Source organism: Aedes albopictus, chromosome 2 (assembly GCF_035046485.1).
Source record: "Aedes albopictus strain Foshan chromosome 2, AalbF5, whole genome shotgun sequence".
In the NCBI taxonomy this organism is placed as follows: domain Eukaryota; kingdom Metazoa; phylum Arthropoda; class Insecta; order Diptera; family Culicidae; genus Aedes; species Aedes albopictus.
Genome location: NC_085137.1, coordinates 447948480 through 447969349, shown reverse-complemented (window position 1 = coordinate 447969349; position 20870 = coordinate 447948480). Strand labels below are relative to the sequence as shown.

General features: G+C 37.2%; 1 protein-coding gene across 1 annotated transcript; it reads right to left on the bottom strand.

The window, feature by feature from the left end:
• Nucleotides 1-1194: 1194 nt before the first annotated feature.
• On the bottom strand, nucleotides 1195-11340 carry LOC109419646 (uncharacterized). The gene is made up of 3 exons (XM_062849168.1): nucleotides 10544-11340; nucleotides 2091-2267; nucleotides 1195-1792 (listed from the first exon to the last, which is right to left on the bottom strand). Exons 1-3 carry the CDS (start codon nucleotides 10830-10832, stop codon nucleotides 1356-1358), a joined length of 903 nt encoding a protein of 300 aa, XP_062705152.1. The 5' UTR covers nucleotides 10833-11340; the 3' UTR covers nucleotides 1195-1355.
• Nucleotides 11341-20870: the final 9530 nt, after the last annotated feature.

Here is a 20870-nt window from a genome sequence, read left to right as displayed (position 1 = left end):
TGTTTTCCTTTTTAACGGATTATTCATATATTCCGTAGTTCGCAAATCGCTCGCTCATGGCGCTCGCATCGTTTTTGCTCTTGTTTGACGTTTGCTCACTACCGCCATCTACTCAGTGGGTTTGCGTCAGAGATGGAAACACTCTCATCTTGAATCAACTCGCGAGTGTAAAACCAACAATCAGCTTACTCACGGTGCCGAGAGTAAGCCGTGTGTGAGTTTATTCGCACCCGCTTGCTTCACGAGTATGATGCAAAACAAAAACAAAAATACTCACGAATTTTTATTCGCGAAGAACAAGTGGAGATGCGGAAATTGCATTTTAGTGCGATTTTAATAGCAAAACAAGTATTATCGTCGCACCACCAAATCGAAGTCGTCGCTAGAAGCACATGCGAAGTTGCGGCTGCGAAGTTAATTTGAATCTATTTTTTCTGTTGCGCATCATTAAGCTAATTAAGTGCAACAATATGCACTAATCCAAATTGAGTTGCGACATTTCTAAGTAGGTTAAAAATCAATTTTTGCACGTTCGTTTACTTCGGATTTCGACCAAAAGCATAATAATTATTCATCAGATAGTTGTGTTTTGTGGTTTATTGTTCCTGAAAAGTAAATGTGTCGGCCGTGTAAATTCGTTTTTTCACAAAATTGAAAAATGTTCTGAGCTGCTTCGCGAATCAATCACGAGTGCGACCAGCTTCGTTAGCTCGCGAGTGAAGGAAGTGCGAATATATTCTGGCTTCTGTTGTTCACGATTAGGATAGCTTTGTGTTTGTGTCTGCTCAGCTGCATTTCTCACTGGTTTGCGTACCACAGCGTAATTAGCGTTGGGCGATTACGTTTGCGTGACGATGAATTTTATCACATTTTGTTCCAAGTGATACGTCTGTTTGTCTGTGGTTAACGGTTAACGAGAACTATCCGAAAGGCTTTTTTTTGTTTTTGAGTTATACTTTTTAAATTTTTGTCCTTTCGACCTTATGTCATATGTCGAATTCGTGTTTGAATCTGGGTTGGAGCTGGATCGGTGGAGCGAACCTGAGTCGGGTTGCGGTTGCAAATGTGATCTTATCCAATTCCAACCCAGGCTGGAACTGAATAAAAACGAAAACGACAACAGTTTCAAAAAGACCAATACAATTTTAAACAAAAAAAAAAAAAAACTGTCACTCAATCCTTATTTTATTTATATTGATTATTTAATGTTAGGATATTTGTTAATTTATTAAGTAGGCTTAAATATCAACCCAACGAAGATTAAAGTTAAGACAATGGTTCGCAGTTCGCACTACACAAATATTTTTAGTACAGATCTAGTTTACAATTTTCACACGCAAAAAAACGCCATTTTCCTATTTAGGAATGCCGGTACTTCCTAACCTTCCGTCACTCGTTGGTTTCCTCGCTCCAGTCTTGTTTTTATCCAACTTCTTCGCATCCTTTCCATTGCGTAACGGTACGAAAGGTACCGTTTTGTTCCCACAATCGACCTCATCTTCTCGACATTCCGAACCCCGTCGCTCCTTCTGACGCTGGCGATCAACCAATCGCCCCGTGTCGTAGTCTTCACCTCCCCCTTCGGGAGCGGGTTCTTCTTCAGCAGGCACGGGTTCTTCGGTCTCAGTATCTTCACCTGCACCTCCTTCCGGTTCGACTTCGGGAATGAATTCAGCATCTGGAGCAGGGATGGGCTTCTTGGTGGTACGTTTGGCCGGTATCTTGCCGGGAACTTGATCGTATCCAATGTGACCGGGGCCAACTCCACCGGGTAGAATTGCTATGGGATAAACTTGTTATAGGAAGCGAAATAATTTTAAGTTTGGAATTTGTTTGAGTATTTAACATGTGAACACCGACAGAATACTATCTTCTACCACAAGTACAAATACAGGTAGTTGGAGCAGACGTAGTTGTAGTAGTTGTGGAAGTCGTGAACGTAATATTTGGAGGTTCTATTGGTATTGGTATAGGTATAGGAAATCCTAAGAGAAATTGTAGTTTAGGATACATTCATTAGGAAAGATAAAGAATAAGCAGTATTTACAAATGAAGCTGATATAATAAATTGAAACTCCGGAGGAACTTACCTGAAGTAGAGCAGCAAGGTCGATGCCCGATGGTGAAACGGAAGAATTTACTACAGTAATTTCTCAGTCCATAATCGTCCATGGCAAACACGTGTCTTCCCAGGTCAAGAACTGCCACCTGTAGGTGTGAAGGGAAGTTTGGCCATCTTCCGTGTGCCGCGTAGTAGCATATGATATCTGGAAAAAAATGACAGGACTTTATTTAAATGGATTGTATAGATTGTATGGATTGGTCCTGGGTCAATCCTGATTCTTCAGTTCCTTCCTTGTCAAATATTTGACCTCGTCGTGTACTCGTGTCCAAAGGATTTTTTGAAAATCTCGACAGATTCCTTCAGATTTTTTTTCAGGGAATCCTTAAGGAAATTCCCTATAATCCCTTCAGAAATTCTTTATGAGATATCTTCATATTGTCCAAGGACTCCTTTGAGAAATCTTCTATCGATTCCGTTCAAAATTGTTTCATGATTTCTTTCAGAAATAATTCCAGGAGTTTAGTCTTAAATTATACCAAAATTTCTTTCAAAAACTCCACCAGCGGTTTCTTCAGAAATTCTTCCTGGGATATTTTAGGAAATTTCTCCAGCGCTTCCATCAAATATGTGCGCAAAAATTTATCCAGAATTGTTTCCAAGAATTCTTCTATGTATATTGACATTCTTTCTGAAACTTCATATTTTTTTCCTTGGGAAAAAATCTGTTTGGAAAATCCTTCTGAAATTTCTCTAGGGATTCATCAAAAAATTTCTATAGGGATTAAGAAGTTCTTTCAAGGATTTTTTCATAAATTCTACCTGCGGTTACTTCTGAAAATCTTGCAGATATTGCTTCAGAATTTTGAATTTCTGAAAAATTCGTACAGCAGTTTCTTTAAGAAACCCACCAGAGATTTGTTCAGCATTTTCTATAAGATATGGATTTTATTGAAAATTCACGCAGGAATGTATACAGACATAATTCCAGAAAATCCTACAGGAATTCTTCCAGATATTCTTGCATTATTATCTTCAGTGATTTAGAGATTCCTTCGGGATATATTCCATATTTTTCTCCAAAAAAATCTCTGGCATTTCTTCTATGGGTAAATCTAAGAATTTGTCCAGATTTTTTTCAAGAAATCCTAAAACATTTCCTAGGAATTCCTACAGAATTTTCGTTAGAAATATCTCAAAAGATCTTTACGGAAGCTTATCAAGGCGTTTCTGCAGGTATTCTCACAGGAATTACTTCAGAAATACGTCATAAGATTGCTCCAGGTATATATACTCCAAGAATTTCATTGAACGAATGAAAACAAAATTCTTAAACTTGTCTAGGAATTCCACCAGGGGTGTCCGAGTAGTTCCTCCAGGAAGTTGTTTAGAAATTCCTCCTGAGTTTCCTTCATGAATTTCTTCAGATATTTTTCTTTAATTTAATTTTTAATTGAATTTAATTTTTTTTTCTTTCAACAGTACTGCTTGAGAATTCTACAGGGATTCTGTTGATTTTCCAGTGTTCTAAATATTTCTTCGGAAGTTCCCCCAGGCATCCCTTCAAAAATATCTCCAACAACTTCTTCAGCGTTTCTGAGTTTTCTTCAAGAATGCAAGCAAACGCTTTCTTCAAAAGTTCTTCGATGCGATTTTTAAAAGGTTCCCCTAAAAATTTCTTCAAAAATCTTATGAAGATTCCTTTGAAAGTTCTTCCTAGGGTTCCTGCAAGAATTTCTTAAGGAATTCTCACAATGTCTACAAGGTGTTTTTAAAGAAATTAATCTTGCAATTCCGTCAGAAATATTTCCTGGGATTCCTGTAAAGATTCATGCTGGAATTGTTTCAAATGATACTTAATTCCAGAATTGCACAAAGTGTTTTGAGAAGAATTCTTGAAAGAATTTTGAAGGATTGTCTGAAGGAATCCCCCAAAAACACAGTATACGTATATAAATTTTCCTATAAGAGGCCGTCCATGAACCACGTAGACTTTTTGAGGAGAGGGGGTATGTACGAAAGTCTACGAGGTGGGAGAGGGTTCTGAGATGGCCAAAATTTGGCCTACGTGGTTAATGAACAGCCCCTAAGTAGTTTTTGAAATTTGAGTTTTCTCTGGAGAAATTTCTGGATAAATGTCTGGAAGAATATCTGAAGAAATTCCTCAAAATTTCTTCTTAATTCCTAGAAAAAAAATTCATGAAAAACTTCTATAGAAACTCTAAAAGTAACTCCAATGCAAAATTGCTTGAAAAATTTCTGAAGGATTCCTGGAGTTATACAATGTATAATATACATAGATGAACTTATGAAGCAATCTTTTAAAAATGTCTGCAGAAACTGCAGACAAATGTACTGGTGAAATAATTAACCCGAGATGATTTCCTTGATCGTGCTATTCCAGTGCTGAAGGATTTTCTGATGGAATCCAGGTCGGGAGGAATCATTCTTGGGGCAAGGCTTTGTACAATCTGGAGCTATTGTGAGTTACCCTTTTTACTTTTTCCATTCAAAAACTTCTCTTAAATGCGGAAAATATGGCAAGACTGCTCGATTTTCCTGCGGTACTAAGTAACACTCTGTGAAAGCCAGACTAATCCAGCGGAATCGTGAGAATCACTCTAAAAATATCGACATTCGTTATATCTGTCTAAGTGTCTAACCCTTAGGAATTCTTAGAAAACTTTCTCATGCAATTTTTGAAGAGATTAGAACACAAACAAGAAAATTGAAAATTTCAGAAGTGAATCTTGCGAAAAAAAAATAAAACCTGGAGGAATTTCTAATAGAGCTACTGAAGAAAATAAAAAAAAATGTTTTTGAGGAAATCTTTGGATAAAATACGCTAAGCTGGTGGACTCTCTGCAGGAGTACATACTAGATTTTTTTTGAAAAAATCATTGAAAAATGCCAAGGGAGAAACATTTCTGAAATAGGAATCGTTGAAGACTTGGCTGAATATATCCTGAGCTATCCCTGGGGGAAATTCTGGAGAAACCCCTTGAAGAACTCCCAGAAGAGCCGTTTTAGAATTTTCTAGAAGAATTATTTAATAAAAGCTTGAGACAACCACTCAAAAGAAAAAAAATCAAAATCTCTGTGAAGAACATTTTCCTCTAGCTGTATATTTTAAAGAAACCTTTGAATGAGAAATCTCAGAAGAAATTCTTGAGAAATTTCTTGAAGAAATTCTGGAAAAATCTTATAGAAAAACTCATGGAGGAAATCATGATAATACTCCTGGAGGATTTTTTAAGATATGTTCCCTTGTAGCACACAAGTTCTATACAAGTTTATGTAACTCCTATATGACTAAATTTGGTCATATAAGAGTTGCATAGACCTATGTAGAACATGTGTGCTACTCGGGTTTGTAGAAATATACGGAGGAATACATACACATACTTCTATAGCAATACTTGAAGGAATCCACTAAAGAATCCCAGAAGAAATATCTGATGATTTTTTGAAAACTCGTGAACTAATTTCAAGATGATTATTTTAAGAAATTCATTGAAATGGGGCCCAACAAAAATTCCACAGGAATTTCTGAAGGAATCTATGGAGGAATACCTGAAGAAACTTTCACAAAAAAAAACAGGAATGAATGCACTTAACCTGGAGGATTCTTTAAAAATAACTCTTGCTGAAATCATTTTAAGAAACGCTGAGAGAATCATCTTTTCATTCGAATACACGATTTTTTTTTTGATAAATTCCGAAAAATTCTCTAAGAGATCTCTCTCAAGATTCGATCAGGGATTCGTTCTGGGATCTCTCCGGAGGTTCCTTCAGAATTTCTTGAAAAGATTCCTTCATTGAGTCCTCACGAGGTACTTTCATTGATAAGCCATTCATTGATAGGGCTCCCACACACCAAACGCTTTCAGCAATATTTTGCTGAATTTTGCCGAGCTGAAGGGTTCAGCAGAATTTTTTGCTGAACTTTCGGCAAAGTTTGCTGAATTTCAGCAAAACGTTACTGGTGATCAGCAGAGTTTACTAAACATATCAGCAAAATTTTGCTGAATTTCAGCAAAATGTTTACTGAAACCTTCAGCTCGACAAAATTCAGCAAAATTTTGCTGAAACCCTTAATCGATTTTTGGTGTGCATATACAGAAAATCAGGACATTTCATATTATTTTTTCGAAAATTAGTAAAACTCATCGGATTTTTAAAGAAATTTTGGCCAAAATTATTCCGAAATCAGGTCATGTCCTGCTAAATCAGGATGGATGGTAACCCTATTCCACAGACAAACAGACGTAACACTTGCGAAATTTCCATCGACCACGCTTTTAACGATCATTTTAAATTTTCATATTTGTGGCTTTCGAAACCAGAGGCGCGCGCATCATTTTTCTATGCGTTGGACGTTTCATACTAGCGCCTTCTGTTGACGATATTGCACAACACAGTGATTCGTGCAACTTTTCCACCAGGTGATGGTAGTGTGAACTGGGCGATGGATTTCCATGAAAATCGTTCAAGGTGTTACGTCTGTTTGTCTGTGCCTATTCTTTGATTCTTCTTAGGTTGCCTGTAGAATTTCCGAGATTTTTTAGGGATTCTTTCATGGATTCTTGCCGGGATGCCATTAAGGTTTTCTAACGGGATTTCTTCGGGCATGCTTTCAGGTATTCCTCCTGATATTCATTAAGGGATTCTTTTAGAGATTTCTTCCGGTATTTCCTTATTGATCCTTCACGGATTTCCTTCAGAGATTGCGCTCGAAATTCTTTCAGTTTTTCAGGAAAAAAAAATCTATGATTCATTTATTGACTTTTCCGGGAATCCTTTCGGGTTTCCTTCATGCATTCCTGTCAAAATATCTAAGTTCAAACATTTATAGAACATTCATGTCATTTTTTTCTAAGAAATCTCGCAGACGTATTTCGGTGGTTCTGGGGAATTATCCAATTATATGTTCTGAACGAAAAACATGTTATACCTGTGGATTTTTTTTTATTACCGTACGGGTTTGGGTCGAAGGGTCTCAGATTTTCATTTTGTTGAAAAATGTCCAAAGTGCCATATAAGCCTTTTTTTTTAATCATAACTCAAGAACGAAGCATGTAGAAACAAAGTTTTTTAATGGAAATGAAAGCAAATTTTTTCTGAAATCTAAAAAAAAATGAAAAAAGTTTTCCGAAAAATTTTCCACCGTTGAGAAAATTTATAAAGAAAAGCCGGAAAAACTATGCCCGAACTCGCGGAAAATTTTCAAAAAAAAATATTTTAGAGAACGTAATTTCATAGGGGCCCATATAGCCGAGGCGGTAAACGCACGGGTATTCAGCATGACCATGCTGAGGGTGACGGGTTTGATTCCCGGTCGGTCCAGGATCTTTTCGTAAAGGAAATTTCCTTGATTTCCTTGGGCATAGAGTATCTTCGTGTCTGCCACACGATATACGCATGCAAAATTCATTGGCAGAGGAAGCTCTCAGTTAATAACTGTGGAAGTGCTCATAGAACACTAAGCTGAGAAGCAGGCTTTGTCCCAGTGAGGACGTTACGCCAAGAAGAAGAAGATGAAGAATTTCATAAACTTTGATCGCTGAAATTTTTGAAATGCACTTTTCTTCCGTGCCTGAGATATGGCCAATTGTGAAAAATGACCATATAATATAGGCTTGCATTGTCATTTTTCACAAAATTGGCCATAACCCTGGAAAGAAAAAAAGTGCATTCCAAAAATTTCAGCGATCAAAGCTTATGAAATTACGTTCTCAAAAAATTATTTTTGAAGGTTTTCCGCGATTTCAGGTTTAGTTTTTCCGGCTTTTCTGTATGAATTTTCTCAACGGTGGCAAATTTTGTGGAAAACTATTTCCACCTCATATTTTTTTTTGGATTTATGAGAAAGTTTGCTTTCATGTTCATCAAAAAACTTTGTTTCTATGATGCTTCGTTCTTGAGTTATGATTTTTCAAAGAAAAAGCTTATATGGCACATTTGGACATATTTCAACAAAATTGGCCATAATTCAAAAACTAAGAAAGGTGCATTCCAAAAATTTCAGCGATTAAATAACCGTTTCAAAAATATTTTTTTGAAAATTGTCCACGGCGTAGTTTTTCCGGTGTCGGATCATTTGGACGAATGTCGCTTGGCCGACCGCTATTTGGCCGAATGCCATTTGGCCGAAAGGGCCGTTTGGCAGAATGCCGTTTGACCGAATATCATCAAAAGGATTTGGAGGCGTGGAAAACTCTGGATAACATTCTAGCTGTAACTTCCAATATGATCATTCGAAATTTTTTCCTTATTTCAATCATAGGCTATTCTTTCTAGTTTTACCATTAAGGGATTAGTTGGCGTTGAAACTGAGAATATTTTGTCAGAGATTTTTCCTTCTTCGATTCATAGGCTATTCTTTCGAGTTATACTGATATAGAAAATAGTGGTAGGCGGTAGGGTATCGCGCCACTTGGGCGGTGGCTTCTATATTCGTCTGTTTTTCACTATAACTTAATCAATTTTGAACCAATTGACTTGAAATGTTGTACACGGGTAGACACTATACCTATCTCACCACATTCCAAAAGTTGTGTCAATTGGTTCAAATTTGACTGAGTTATAGTGGAAAACAGACGAATATAGAAGCCACCGCCCAAGTGACGCGATTCCCTATGATCACATAAAGACAATTACAGCGTCTTCGGCCAGAGGCCGCACAGACTGAACATAACTAAACATTAGACAACGGACAACACACTTAACACCCAGTGGCTCAGTGGAGAATTTTTCGTTTAAGGAAAAGTTTTCCCTGACTGGAGCGGGGATCGAACCCACACTCCGAGGCTTACGAGACCGAAACGACTGGCGCCGCTAACCGCGAAGCCCAAATAAGTTCATCATACCTTTTTCGGCCAAGCGGCGTTCGGCCAAATGACCCTTTCGGCTAAATGGCGTTCGGTCAAATGACCTGGAACCAGTCTTTCCGGCTTTTCTGTACGAATTTTCTCAACTGTGGAGAATTTTGTGAAAAACTTTTCCAGTTCATATTTTTTTTTTTGATTTCTGAGAAAATTTTCTTTAATTTTCGTTAAAAACTATGATTCTACGATGCTTCGTTATTGAGTTATGATTTTTCAAAGTAAGTAGTGTCAGGGGAAATAAAGAAATCCACCTGAGTTTTCTGAAAAAAAAAATAGGTGACCCTGAATTTTTCACATTTTTTTTGTTCATGTATTCGTGAGCCCTGCCTGTGGAAAAGTTTCATAAAAATCTGAGACCCTTCGGCCCAATTCGTACGATAATTAAAAAAAATCCCCTCCTTTAAAAAGTAATTAAAACATTATGAAACTTTTCTGAAGGCATTGAATGGCTATAATCAATATTTTGGAAGCAAAACCCAATAACCCACTATTTTTCAAATCCATCCTATACTGTCGCCAGGGCGATTTTAAAAAAAGATCAATTATCATGAAAACTTCCAAAAAACTCGTTTTTCAAAATATTTTTTCAACTTATAAATACTTCTAGTATTTTTGTATGTTTCTGTGGATCTCTGGACTTTGTTAAAGGGTATTAGTTTTAAAAATATTTTAAGGGGTTTTTACAAATAGTTATAGAACAAAGGCCGAAGTTCCATAAATATTTGAATATTTACCATTCACAACACACCAAAAGTGTATCATTTTACCGCCCAGACAAGATATTTCAAATTTCTTTTACAGAAATTTTTCATGTAAACAGTACTATCGGATGAAACTTTCATGGTTGAAAATAAAGAATAGTACTTGAAATTTTTTGGCGGGTTTTGTTGAAAACTGATGAAAAATTATCACAAAAAGGTTCTTGGGCCAACATAAACGCAATATTGAAACAAATTAATGCCCTTTTTAAGAATATCTAGGAGTCCAAAGAAAAATACACAACTATTAGGGGCCATCCATAAATGACGTAGCATTTTTTGGCCAATTTGACCAAACCCCTCCCCTCCTCCCCTCGTAGACCATTTTCCCATACCTAATACATGACTCATAGCCGTTTCAGGCACCCAGGAACGACTGGAAAAATTCAGAAACAGAAAATATATTTAAAAAAATGAGTTTCTATGAAAAATGGTAATTTTTCAAAAAATGTACTGGTGGGTAGAATCTTTGAATGTTTTTTTTTTTTTAGAAAATCGAGATGTTCTACAAAAATGCTACAAGTATGAATATCTCTCAGTTTAGGGTTGAGCAGCTTGACTTCTCGAACATCGTTTTTTTTGGAAAGCGTTATTCCCTTGTTGTTCCCATGTCATATGGCTACATTTTTATAACATCGGTTACAAAGCGCGTGGACGCAACTAATCGGACCCAAATCTTGCGCATTTGTTTTGGGTTATAAAGGAATCGAAAAAAGCCAGTTTTATTTAATCCACTTACACTTTTGCGATATAACGTTGACTCACCCTATCCATTACGAAATGATCAATTTATCCCGAAATAGCGATTATCTTACCGTCGATCAAACTTCACTCACATGGTAACTTCAGCAGTCCGTAAAACGCTGCCCGTCTGTCGTTCGGTCCGGGAAACACGATACTGCCAGCACCACTTCCCACTGGCCCTCCAATGGGCGCACCACCGGAATGGAACTCATCTGTGGCTATCGGACCTACGCCAACACCTACACCACCGTTTCCGAAATATCCACCGTTGTTGGAAGTTACTGACGACGGCGGTCTGACAGGCATGAACGTTCCAAGGCTCAAATTCGGCCAAATGAGTACCGCAACTAGCACTACTCCAATCGGATGTGCAGCTCCCATTGCGAGGGCCGTTTGATCCTTTCCGGGCGATGATTTATTGGGAACTGAAACCACCGGACAGGGGCCAAATGGGCTTTTATTGAATCTTCACCCGGTTTTGCGGTTATTAATTCCACCCGTTTGCGTGATTGCATTACAGCAGGGATCTAAAAACGGAATGGACACTGACTGGCTGGCTGGATGGCTGGCATGTGTTGTTGCTGCTTCTGCAATCTAATTGAGTGGCGTTTTGCGCAATTCGGAGTGGAAATTGTGGTGTTGCTATCTAATGGGTTCGACCCAGATTTCCTGTCATGATACCTATCATTTGGATGTGAGTTTGTTCTCGTATGGAAATCAGTGAATCAAAGAGTTGGAAAATCGAACAAAAATATCTTCTTCTTCTTTATGGCTCGACGTCCCCACTGGAACTTGGCCTGCCTCGCTTCAACTTAGTGTTCTTTGAACACTTCCCCAGTTATTAATTGAAGGGCTTTCTTTGCCTGCCTTTGTATGAATTTGTATATTGTATGGCAAGTACAATGATACACTATGCCCAGGAACTATTCTGGTCTTGAAATTAAGAAAATAAATGAAACGTATATTTTCACAAAAAAGGATGTGTACAGAATTGAAAAAATAAAAGATAATCAACAGATCAAAAATCAGGAAAGGAGAACAAAAATTATTAAATATAAGGAAATAATACATGTATGAAGAAATAAGAACATTTTGCGCTTCTAACTATTCATATTTTTTACTAAGATCGTTGGGGGTGATAATGGGTGAAAAAGGCATACTTCCACATTCATTGTTAAATAACTTTTGCTTCTTTGCAAGAAAAAGTTCTTTGATCACAGAAATGTGATCTTTAGTAATGCATGCAAAAACGATTAAAATTTTTTGGAGCTCGTCAGTTTTCCCTAAAATTACAAGTGCATGAAAATTGACCCATTTTCACCCCTTCGAAGGGATAAGAATCGGTCTAGGGGACCAAATTTGTTCCGCATTGACAACAAAGCAAGATAATAAAGTTCTGGTCAAGGTTGATACTACTTACCAATTATATATTATATGATAGAGGCGAACGAACCAGAAGGTTTAAAACCTCTATTATAATAATAAAAAAATATTATATGATGGCTATGAGATTGAGATTCTAAAAAGTATCAATTCAACATAACGGGTGACGTTTTATTGAGCCTTAAAAAGCATTTTAAAATGGCCTCATTTTCAAGCTTTTTTCGATGAATTTTCAAATATCAACTAATTGCTCCTAATATTTCGAAAAGACAAGGCAACTACAAGGATGGCACCATACAATGTTTAATTGGATATTCGCAATATTTGATGAGATATATCAGATAGTGTTTTGACCCACTCTCGCCCCTCTGACCCATTGTCACACAAACGACAGTAATCGGAAAATCGAAATGCTTGAGTATGCACAGTCCAGTCTTGTTTAGTCTATACAAACACAACCATTTCATGAAAGAATCCTGGTAGGTATATGATAAAATCAATTACATACTTCTGAAATTTTTCTTGCCATTATCAATGCTTACTGTGTAGCCCTAATAGACCCGTAGAATATCACTATGAGTATCAGTTCTTTTAATGCAAACAGGTGAGTTGATATCATGGAGCATCCAACATAACTGTGGTTCTTGCAAGTTCCTATTTCATACTTCCACGGATCAGCCGATGACACAGACCGCCAGTTAAAAGTTGTGTGCTTGCTTTATGACTTTTTATCCACTAATAACTTTCAGACATTTTGCTAGAAAATCTTTCAAGAATTTTTCCAGAAGTATCTCCAGGAGCTCTTTCAGGGTTTGTTCCAAATCATCCTCCAGGAATCCTTTCAGAAATTTATTGAGATTTTTTTCCAAGAATTCCTCCAGTACCTTGTTTGCAATATTTTCACGGATTTTCGAAAAAAAAATCCGTTCTGATAAACGTGAACAAACAAACGCAAATATGAGAACAAGCAAATATACACCGTGAACTGGAATTAGTTCCAGCTGTCAATATGGGCGTTCTAGAAACCGTGACATCTAGTTCACGGTGTACATTATTGTTGTTATCGTTGCTATGCAACGATTGTTCCCGTTACCGTGACTGAGAGTGCACGTATATCGGAACAGATTTGTTTGCGTGAAGAGTTTTTTTTTCAGTACAACTTTCCTTCAGAAACATCTTCAATTTCTAAATGGAATTTCCTCAAGGTTGTCCTTTAGAAATTTCTCGTGAAATTCTTCTAGATATTCCTTTGAAGCCATCCCAAGGAGTTCCTCCACGTTTTCCCGAGGGATTTCTCCAGTAACTATTCCAACGATCCAACGAGAGATAGTTTCGGCTTTGCAGTCTTGTTTTAGTGGAACAAGACCTGAAGAAGACGCCGAACCCGGTGTCGAAACGTCGGACAAAATTAAATAGTTTGTTCCACTAAAACAAGACTGCAAAGCCGAAACTATCTCTGATCTCCAATCACAGTCGAACCAACATAACATCTATTCCAACGATTGTTTCTGAAATTGCTTTAACCCTTTCCGAGCCGGAGCACGCATACCAGGAACCTACATATTATCGAACTTGCATGAACCTAAAATCTTTTTCCATAGGATTTCAGCTTATGGTCTTACCTTTCAGAAAAGCCTTTGTTCAAAATATTCTATCGGTAAAAATTGAAATAAATCAAGTTTGAACATTTTTTATCAAATGAGGTATATTCAGAGCATAATTTTGTATATCATCCCGAACTGCAAACAACAAGGCATCGTGCGTGACCTGTCACATACCCGATGGTCTCTTCTTAGTTTTATAAACATTATATTCACTTGTCATTTCTCCGGCATCTGTGTTATATGATCAGCCCAAGGGGGTCTGCCGTGGGTAATTAGATCATTTTTTTTTTCTATTTTGTGGCCTTCGTGGTCATGCGATTAGTGGTGGTAAACGTTTAGGTGTATATGTAGTAAGTCATGGAGTGAGACTCGGAAAAAAACTTTTCGTGAAACGCAAAATTTTTAACTAGCTTCTGTGTGTCGTCGTTGTCGGTTATATGATGATAGTAATATTCAATCTGTTAAGTAACATGAACATTCGCCGGTGCGATTTCCACACCAGCCATCTTCTTTACCCCTACCGCAATATCGCAGATTTTTCCATCAGACTTTATATACTTGGTTAGCTTATGTTATGCCATCGTGCTGCTAACAATTGGGTGGAAAACAACTAAGAAGCTTTAATTAGGGCAGCAATGTGTGTGTGGTGAGGCACACAGTATACCAGAAGACGAGCCACGCTGTTTAACAATGTAAACTTCAATTTTGGATGTCAACTTGTGACGTCATCCTTATCGTCCTTTTACTTGGATGAAATTAATGAGGAGCAATCGATCGTTCAAAAAGTCATTTTTGAACATATTATTTTCAAAAACAAGTATTTCAGTGAAAAATTGAAATTGCTTTATAAAAATTTCGCTGAAACGTCAGAAAACATAGGAAATGATGTGGTCGAAATTTGAATAATTGTAATCCAGTGATTTGGGCCACAATCATCGTCAAAGTTGAAGTACTTATTTGGATGCCCACAGTTTTCACTCCGTATTGGCCATAATGAAGCACCAGTGCAGCAGAAAAGCCGACATCAATTCGTTCCATTCCATGTTAAGTTCTAAGTTTTTAATAAACAATTAATATTGTATGACGCGTTTACTTAAATTTCCGTATATTAGTTATTTATGATATGACATCCCACTCGTAACACATACACAGTAAAACCGCTCAGCACTAAAATGTGTAAGCCCTACTCATAAGTGCATAATTTCCAGACCACACAAAAATGTGTTACAGTTACACATTCTCAAAAACAGCTCGTACACTCGTCTAGATACGAAATGTCGATTTTTTTTGTTTTCCAAGGTCACTAGTAAACCTAGCTAGATTGCTGTACAAAAATTTTTGAGAGTTTAACGATTTTGCGGACACAGGAGCTGATTTTGTGAATGTACAAGGGTTACACATTTTTGGTGTAGTCTGGAAACTATGCACTTTTGTGCTGAGCGGCGTTAGCGTGTAGTGTGTTACGCGTAATCCGTTACAAATATATGTCAATGAATAGACAATTGTCTATAATTCTCAACTTAAGTTTTGTGTATGAATTTCAAATTATGGCTACTGGGTTTAGGTCACTACAATGATGGTGTAATATATGATCATGGTGCGAAATAGAATCAAGACGTTACACACAATATGAATTCCCAATATGGAGTTTCAACATGCTGTGGCCAATTTTATTAAAAGCTTTTATAAATTGACCAGTTGATTATTATCGAGCCCTGAAGAAGGTCCGATCCGAGGACCGAAACATCGGCGAAGATAAAAACAATCAACGCTAAAACCAAAGACTGCCTAAGCCGAAATCCGAAATTGTAAATCGCCAAGTACTTAACATTGGGATTCTGGAGGAGGCTTTGATAAACGTATCGTATAACTGGCAGTTTGAGTGTTCGATTCTTTGGATGCACTGAATGTTGAATTTTTCGGCTAAGCAGTCAACAAACTCTTTCAACCAATCATTTGGTTAGTTCAACAGACTCAAAACGAACAAAGATTCTTCCTTTGAAGATGACAAGAAACATTACCGAAACGAAAAGAAACGCATACCAGGAACCTCAGTATTACCAAACTTGCATGAACCTAAACTCTTTTTTTGGCATTTCACACCGTCTTCTGCCAGACGCTGATCAGACTGAATACCACCATATAACCACCATATAACAGACAACACACAGAAGCTAGTTAGGAATTTTTCGTTTCACGAAAAGTTTCTTCAGAGTCTTTCTCCGTAACTTACTACATATACACTGAACCCTCCATTTAAGTCGATGCATGGCTGATCGAAAATAATTTTTACCGTGCAAGCAACGACTAAACTATACAGTTTTATATTTTTTGACAAATCTCCTTTGTCATGCAAAGTGTTAAAAAATATAAAAGTCTTTAGTTTTGTCATTGCTTGTACAGTAAAAATTATTTTCGATAAGCCACGCATCGACTTAAATGGAGGTTTCAGTGTACACCTAAACCACAGACAAACAGACGTAACACCTTGAACAATTTTTGTGAAAATCCATCGCCCAGCTCAAACTACCAACACCTGGTGAAAAGGTTTCACGATACACTGAGTTGTGCAATATCGTCAACAGAAGGCGCTGGTGTGAAACGTCAAACGCAAAGAAAAGCGATGCGTGCGCCTCTGGTTGTGAAAGCTACAACTATGAAGGTTCAAAATTATCGTTAAAAGCGTGGTCGATGGAAATTTCGTAAGTGTTACGTCTGTTTGTCTGTGCCTAAACGTTTAACTCCACTAACCGCATGACCACGAAGCCCACAAAATAAAAAAAAATGAGCTAATTAACCACGGCAGACCCCCTTGGGCTGATCATATAACACAGATGCCGGAGAAATGACAAGTGATTATAATTTTTATAAAACTAAGAAGAGACCATCGGGTATGTGACAGGTCACGCACGATGCCTTGTTGTTTGCAGTTCGGAATGATCAACAAAATTATGCTCTGAATATACCTCATTTGATAGAAAATCTTCACACTTGATTTATTTCAATTTTTACCGATAGAATATTTTGAACAAAGGCTTTTCTGAAAGGTAAGACCATAAGCTGAAACCCTATGGAAAAAGATTTTAGGTTCATGCAAGTTCGATAATATTTAGGTTCCTGGTATGCGTGCGGAGGGATCATATATGACCCCAACATCAATCAGTCGATAAAACAGAATACTGTCTTCGGCAAAGTTGTTGCAGATTGAGTCTTCTATTAGGGAAACATGGGAATATTTGTATTTAGGACTTCATTGATAACCTAGAACATCCTGAACACCATGACATTTGAAAAAAAAAAACGAAATAATTGACATACCAGTTGTTCTGGACTTGGATGTGGGTTACGTTTATATGTATTGATTTAGCCATCGTCAAGAATATCAGAAGGTGTTTTATATTCTGGGATGTTCTAGGTGTTTCAAGCAGTCCTATAGTGAAGTCCTTCAAATCTACAAGAACAATTTTATGTATTTTCGCCACAAATAATAGCATTGTATAGCCTACTGGGATCCGTGAAGCTTTTGACATCTACAATGTCATTTATAGCTACTACAGGGATATTCCAGGTTCGCCAAACTACCTTGGAGTTCAGAACTTCAGGTCCACAATCGTAGTAGTAACCATATTAGTTATACTGAGTAACGCTGCATAACCAACCGCAGTTACTAAAACAATCTGAAGTCTACTAGCTTATTATAAACCTTTGGGACATTCAGGGTCGTCCAAACTGTTCCATAATGAAGTCCTTCAAATTTTGAAGAATAACATTATGTGTTTTCGTCATTAATAATAGTGCTGCATAATCTGCTGGGATCCGCGAAGCTCTTGAAGAGATCTCAAATATCATTTAGAGACACTACAGGGATATTCCAGGTCAGCGAAACTACCTTGGAGTTCAGGACTTCAAATCTACACTCGTAACAATAGCTATGTCTGCTTAACTGAGTAACGCTGCATAATCAACCGCAGTTACTGGACTGGCAATCTGAAGTCTACTAGCTTATAAATAATACATCTTTGGGACATTCAGGTTCGTTCAAACTGTTCAAACTGTTTGAAGTCCTTCAAATCTACAAGAATAACTTTGTGTTTTCGCCATAAATATTTATTTCACTTTTTGTCCCAGATCTCTTTGACTGGTTTGACTGGGAATAATAAAACATTTATTCTGAAAAATATTAAAAACTCATCGGATTTGTTAAAGAATTTCCAACAAGACCTGATATTCTGATAAATATTTTTCATCTGTCCCCTCAAAATGCGAAATCCAGTCAAAAATTTTTGAAGGGGGGGGGGACAAAAAGTCAAAAATAAATTTCAGCCTAATAGTATTGCATAATCTGCTGGGTTCCGCGAAGCTCTTGACATCCCAGGTAACCAATAAGCAGTTCGAATGGCATTAATTTGGCACTATATGCGCCATTACAGCAGGTCATTTAATGCTAATTTGCCCTATATGCGCCATAAGTGCTACTTAAATGCAGGTTTTGGCCCAATATACGGCTGATTAAATGCTTAAATTTCCTATCTCCCAGATTGTCAAAATAAAAACAAAATATTTTCCTTGCCCATTTTACAGCTTGCCTTTCTCTTCTATTTTTATCCTCACTCTCCTCTCTCGTGTGCAACTTTTGAAGCTTGAGGCACGTTTTGGAATGCTGTTATTGCTTTTTTGCTGGTTTCGACGAAATTGGGATTTCATCCCTCGATGCTCGGGTTGACGATGGTGCTGAACTACGCTACGATGTAAGCTATAGATAATTAGATAATGTGCGTTGGTTTTTTGATCAATTTAAAGCTTGAATATTACACCGGCAGCTGCTTCGTCAGATATTGGAGCATTGTAAAGTAGCCAAAATTATGGAAAATATTTGCTAAAGCATGATTTTTTAGTTGCTACTCTATAAATGACAACAAGCGAATGATAATGGCATCTACAGCCGGGGCACGTAAATTAAAAAGTGGAAATGTGTTGTGGGTTTTGGCATCACTCATCTCACGTAGCAGTTTTATGGCACTAATGTAGCAGTTATGCTGCTTGTTGACCAACACATACCGTGCATCTGAAATGCTACATAACCGCTGTCAGATTTTCAGTAGCATTTCAATGTCTAATATAGGGCAGTTTAGCAGTCGAACTGCTATGATACGGCAGTAAGCAGGTCAAATGCAGATATAAAACAGAAATACGGCTTATTCAAATGCTTATCGGTTACCTGGGATATAATGGCATTTAGAGGCACTATAGGGATATTCCTGGTCAGCCAAACTATCTTGGAATTCAGGACTTCAGGTCTCCATATCTGTTATACTGAATAATGCTGCATAATCAACCACAGTTACTGGAGTAAGCTGAAGTCAACTAGCTTATTATGAACCTTTGGGACATTCAGGGTCGTCCAAGCTGTTCTATAATGTGTGGAGCCTCGTAGCCGTGCGGTTAGGGTCACCAAGCTTATAATCGCACCATGCTATGGGGTGAGGGTTCGATTCCCGCTTCGGGCGTTGATACTTTTCGTGAGAATAGTTTCTTCCCCGTTTCCACTGGTGCATGCTCCGTTGTCCGTTGTCTAATGTTAAGTTTAAAACAGTCTGTACAGCCGAAAGCTGAAGACGTTGTCCGTGTTTTTTTTATAATGAAGCTCTTTAAATCTACAAGAATAACTTTGTTTTCGCCATAAATAATAGCATAGCATAATCTGTTGGGATCAGCGAAGCTCTTGAAATCTCAAATGTCATTTAGAGACATTTTAAGGGATATTCCAGGACAGCCAAACTTCAGGTCTACACTCGCAACAACAGCCATATTTGCTATACTGAGTAACGTTGCATATTTATCCGTGGCTACTGGACCAATCTGATGTCTACTTTTTATTATAAACCTTTGGGACATTCAGGTTCGTCTAACTGTTTTATAATGAAGTCTTTCAAATCTACAAGAAAAACTTTATGTTTTTCACCATAAATAATAACATAGCATAATCTGCTGAGATCCGTAAAGCTATTGAGATCTCAAATGTCATTTAGAGATACTATGGGAATATTCCAGGTCAGCCAAACTATCTTTGAGTTCAGAACTTCAGCTCTACTCTCGTAACATCAGCTATATCTGACATACTGAGTAACGTTTCATAATCAATCGCGGTGACTGGGCCAACCTGAAGTCTACCATGTATTATTATGAACCTTTGGGACATTGAGGGTCATCGAAACTATCCTGAAGTTTAGTTTGATAGTAACGGTAGTTATTCTCACAATGAACTTAAAACTATAATCTGTAAACCCTGGCTTATCATGAATCATTTTAAAATAGTTTTGAGATATTCCAGATCGACTACTATCCCGCAGACCATAGCTTCAGGTCTACACTTGTGATAGTAGCTTTTGCCACTACGTTAAGTAGTGTTCCATAACCTGTACTGTACTTACCAAAGTAGTTAGAGGAACAATAAGCGTTGTTATATATGTTTGGCATATTATGGGCTTCCTTACTGTTATGAAGCTTAGTTTAAAAAAACAACCACTGTAACTAAACTCAAGAGCAGTTTGGATGACTTAGGATATCCCGACTGATCTAATATTGTCTATTGAACTTTCAGAAAACTTACTGGACATGATAGATTACAAATCGTAGCTTTGTATAATGAAAGAAGTTACCGTTACACCCGTAGACTTAAGGATCTAAACTCAAAAATGATGAATGGCCTAGAATATCCAGAAAAAAATATTCTGCATGATATTCTACCGTTTTTATGATATTGACCATCAAAACTACAGAAAAACTTAGAAAAACCTCCATACTAACGCTTGCAAAAATTTCGGCTACGTTCAGGAATCTCGTTAGGCAATTTTCAAACATTCCTTTAGAAATTCCATCGGCTTACCTTTCAAGAACTACTTTATTTTTTTTGTGTAATTTCATAAAATACTTCTGTAAAAATCTTTGGGGAAACATATATTTGAAAGAATTCCAGGGAGAATCTCTAAAGGAATCCCAGGTGATATTTCTGCAGGCACCTCAGAAAGAACTCCAAAAAAGAAACCTTCTAGACATTTCTTCGGTAACTCTTGACGAAATTTTCCATGGGATTCTTGGAGTAACTCTTGGAAGAATTTCCGAAGAAATTTCTGGAAATTTCTCCTAAATTTCTAATCGAAATTCATGGAGGATTTTCTGTAAGAATTTTCGGAGAAATTATTCGGATCCGTAAAACCTCAACGAATTCGTAAACGGATTCGTAAAACCTCAACGAATATGCTTCGTAAAACTAGTTTTCGTAAATTGAAAGCAATTTGCGTATAATGTACGGTCCATTCGTACCACCATGCTGAAACAGTACAAATAGAGTTGTATCATGTACGAACTCACGAATCCGACAGACGCTAAACTTGTTCATTCGTAGATTTTAGCTCCTACTTTGTAAAATGAA

Excerpts from the sequence above, each read along its gene's own strand:
- LOC109419646 (XM_062849168.1), bottom strand. The coding sequence starts at position 10,832 with ATGGGAGCTGCACATCCGATTGGAGTAGTGCTAGTTGCGGTACTCATT. Across the intron at positions 2,268-10,543 it reads CGGACTGCTGAAGTTACCAT|ATATCATATGCTACTACGCG; the intron begins GTGAGTGAAGTT and ends ATTTTTTTCCAG. Across the intron at positions 1,793-2,090 it reads ACCTTGCTGCTCTACTTCAG|TTTATCCCATAGCAATTCTA; the intron begins GTAAGTTCCTCC and ends TCCTATAACAAG.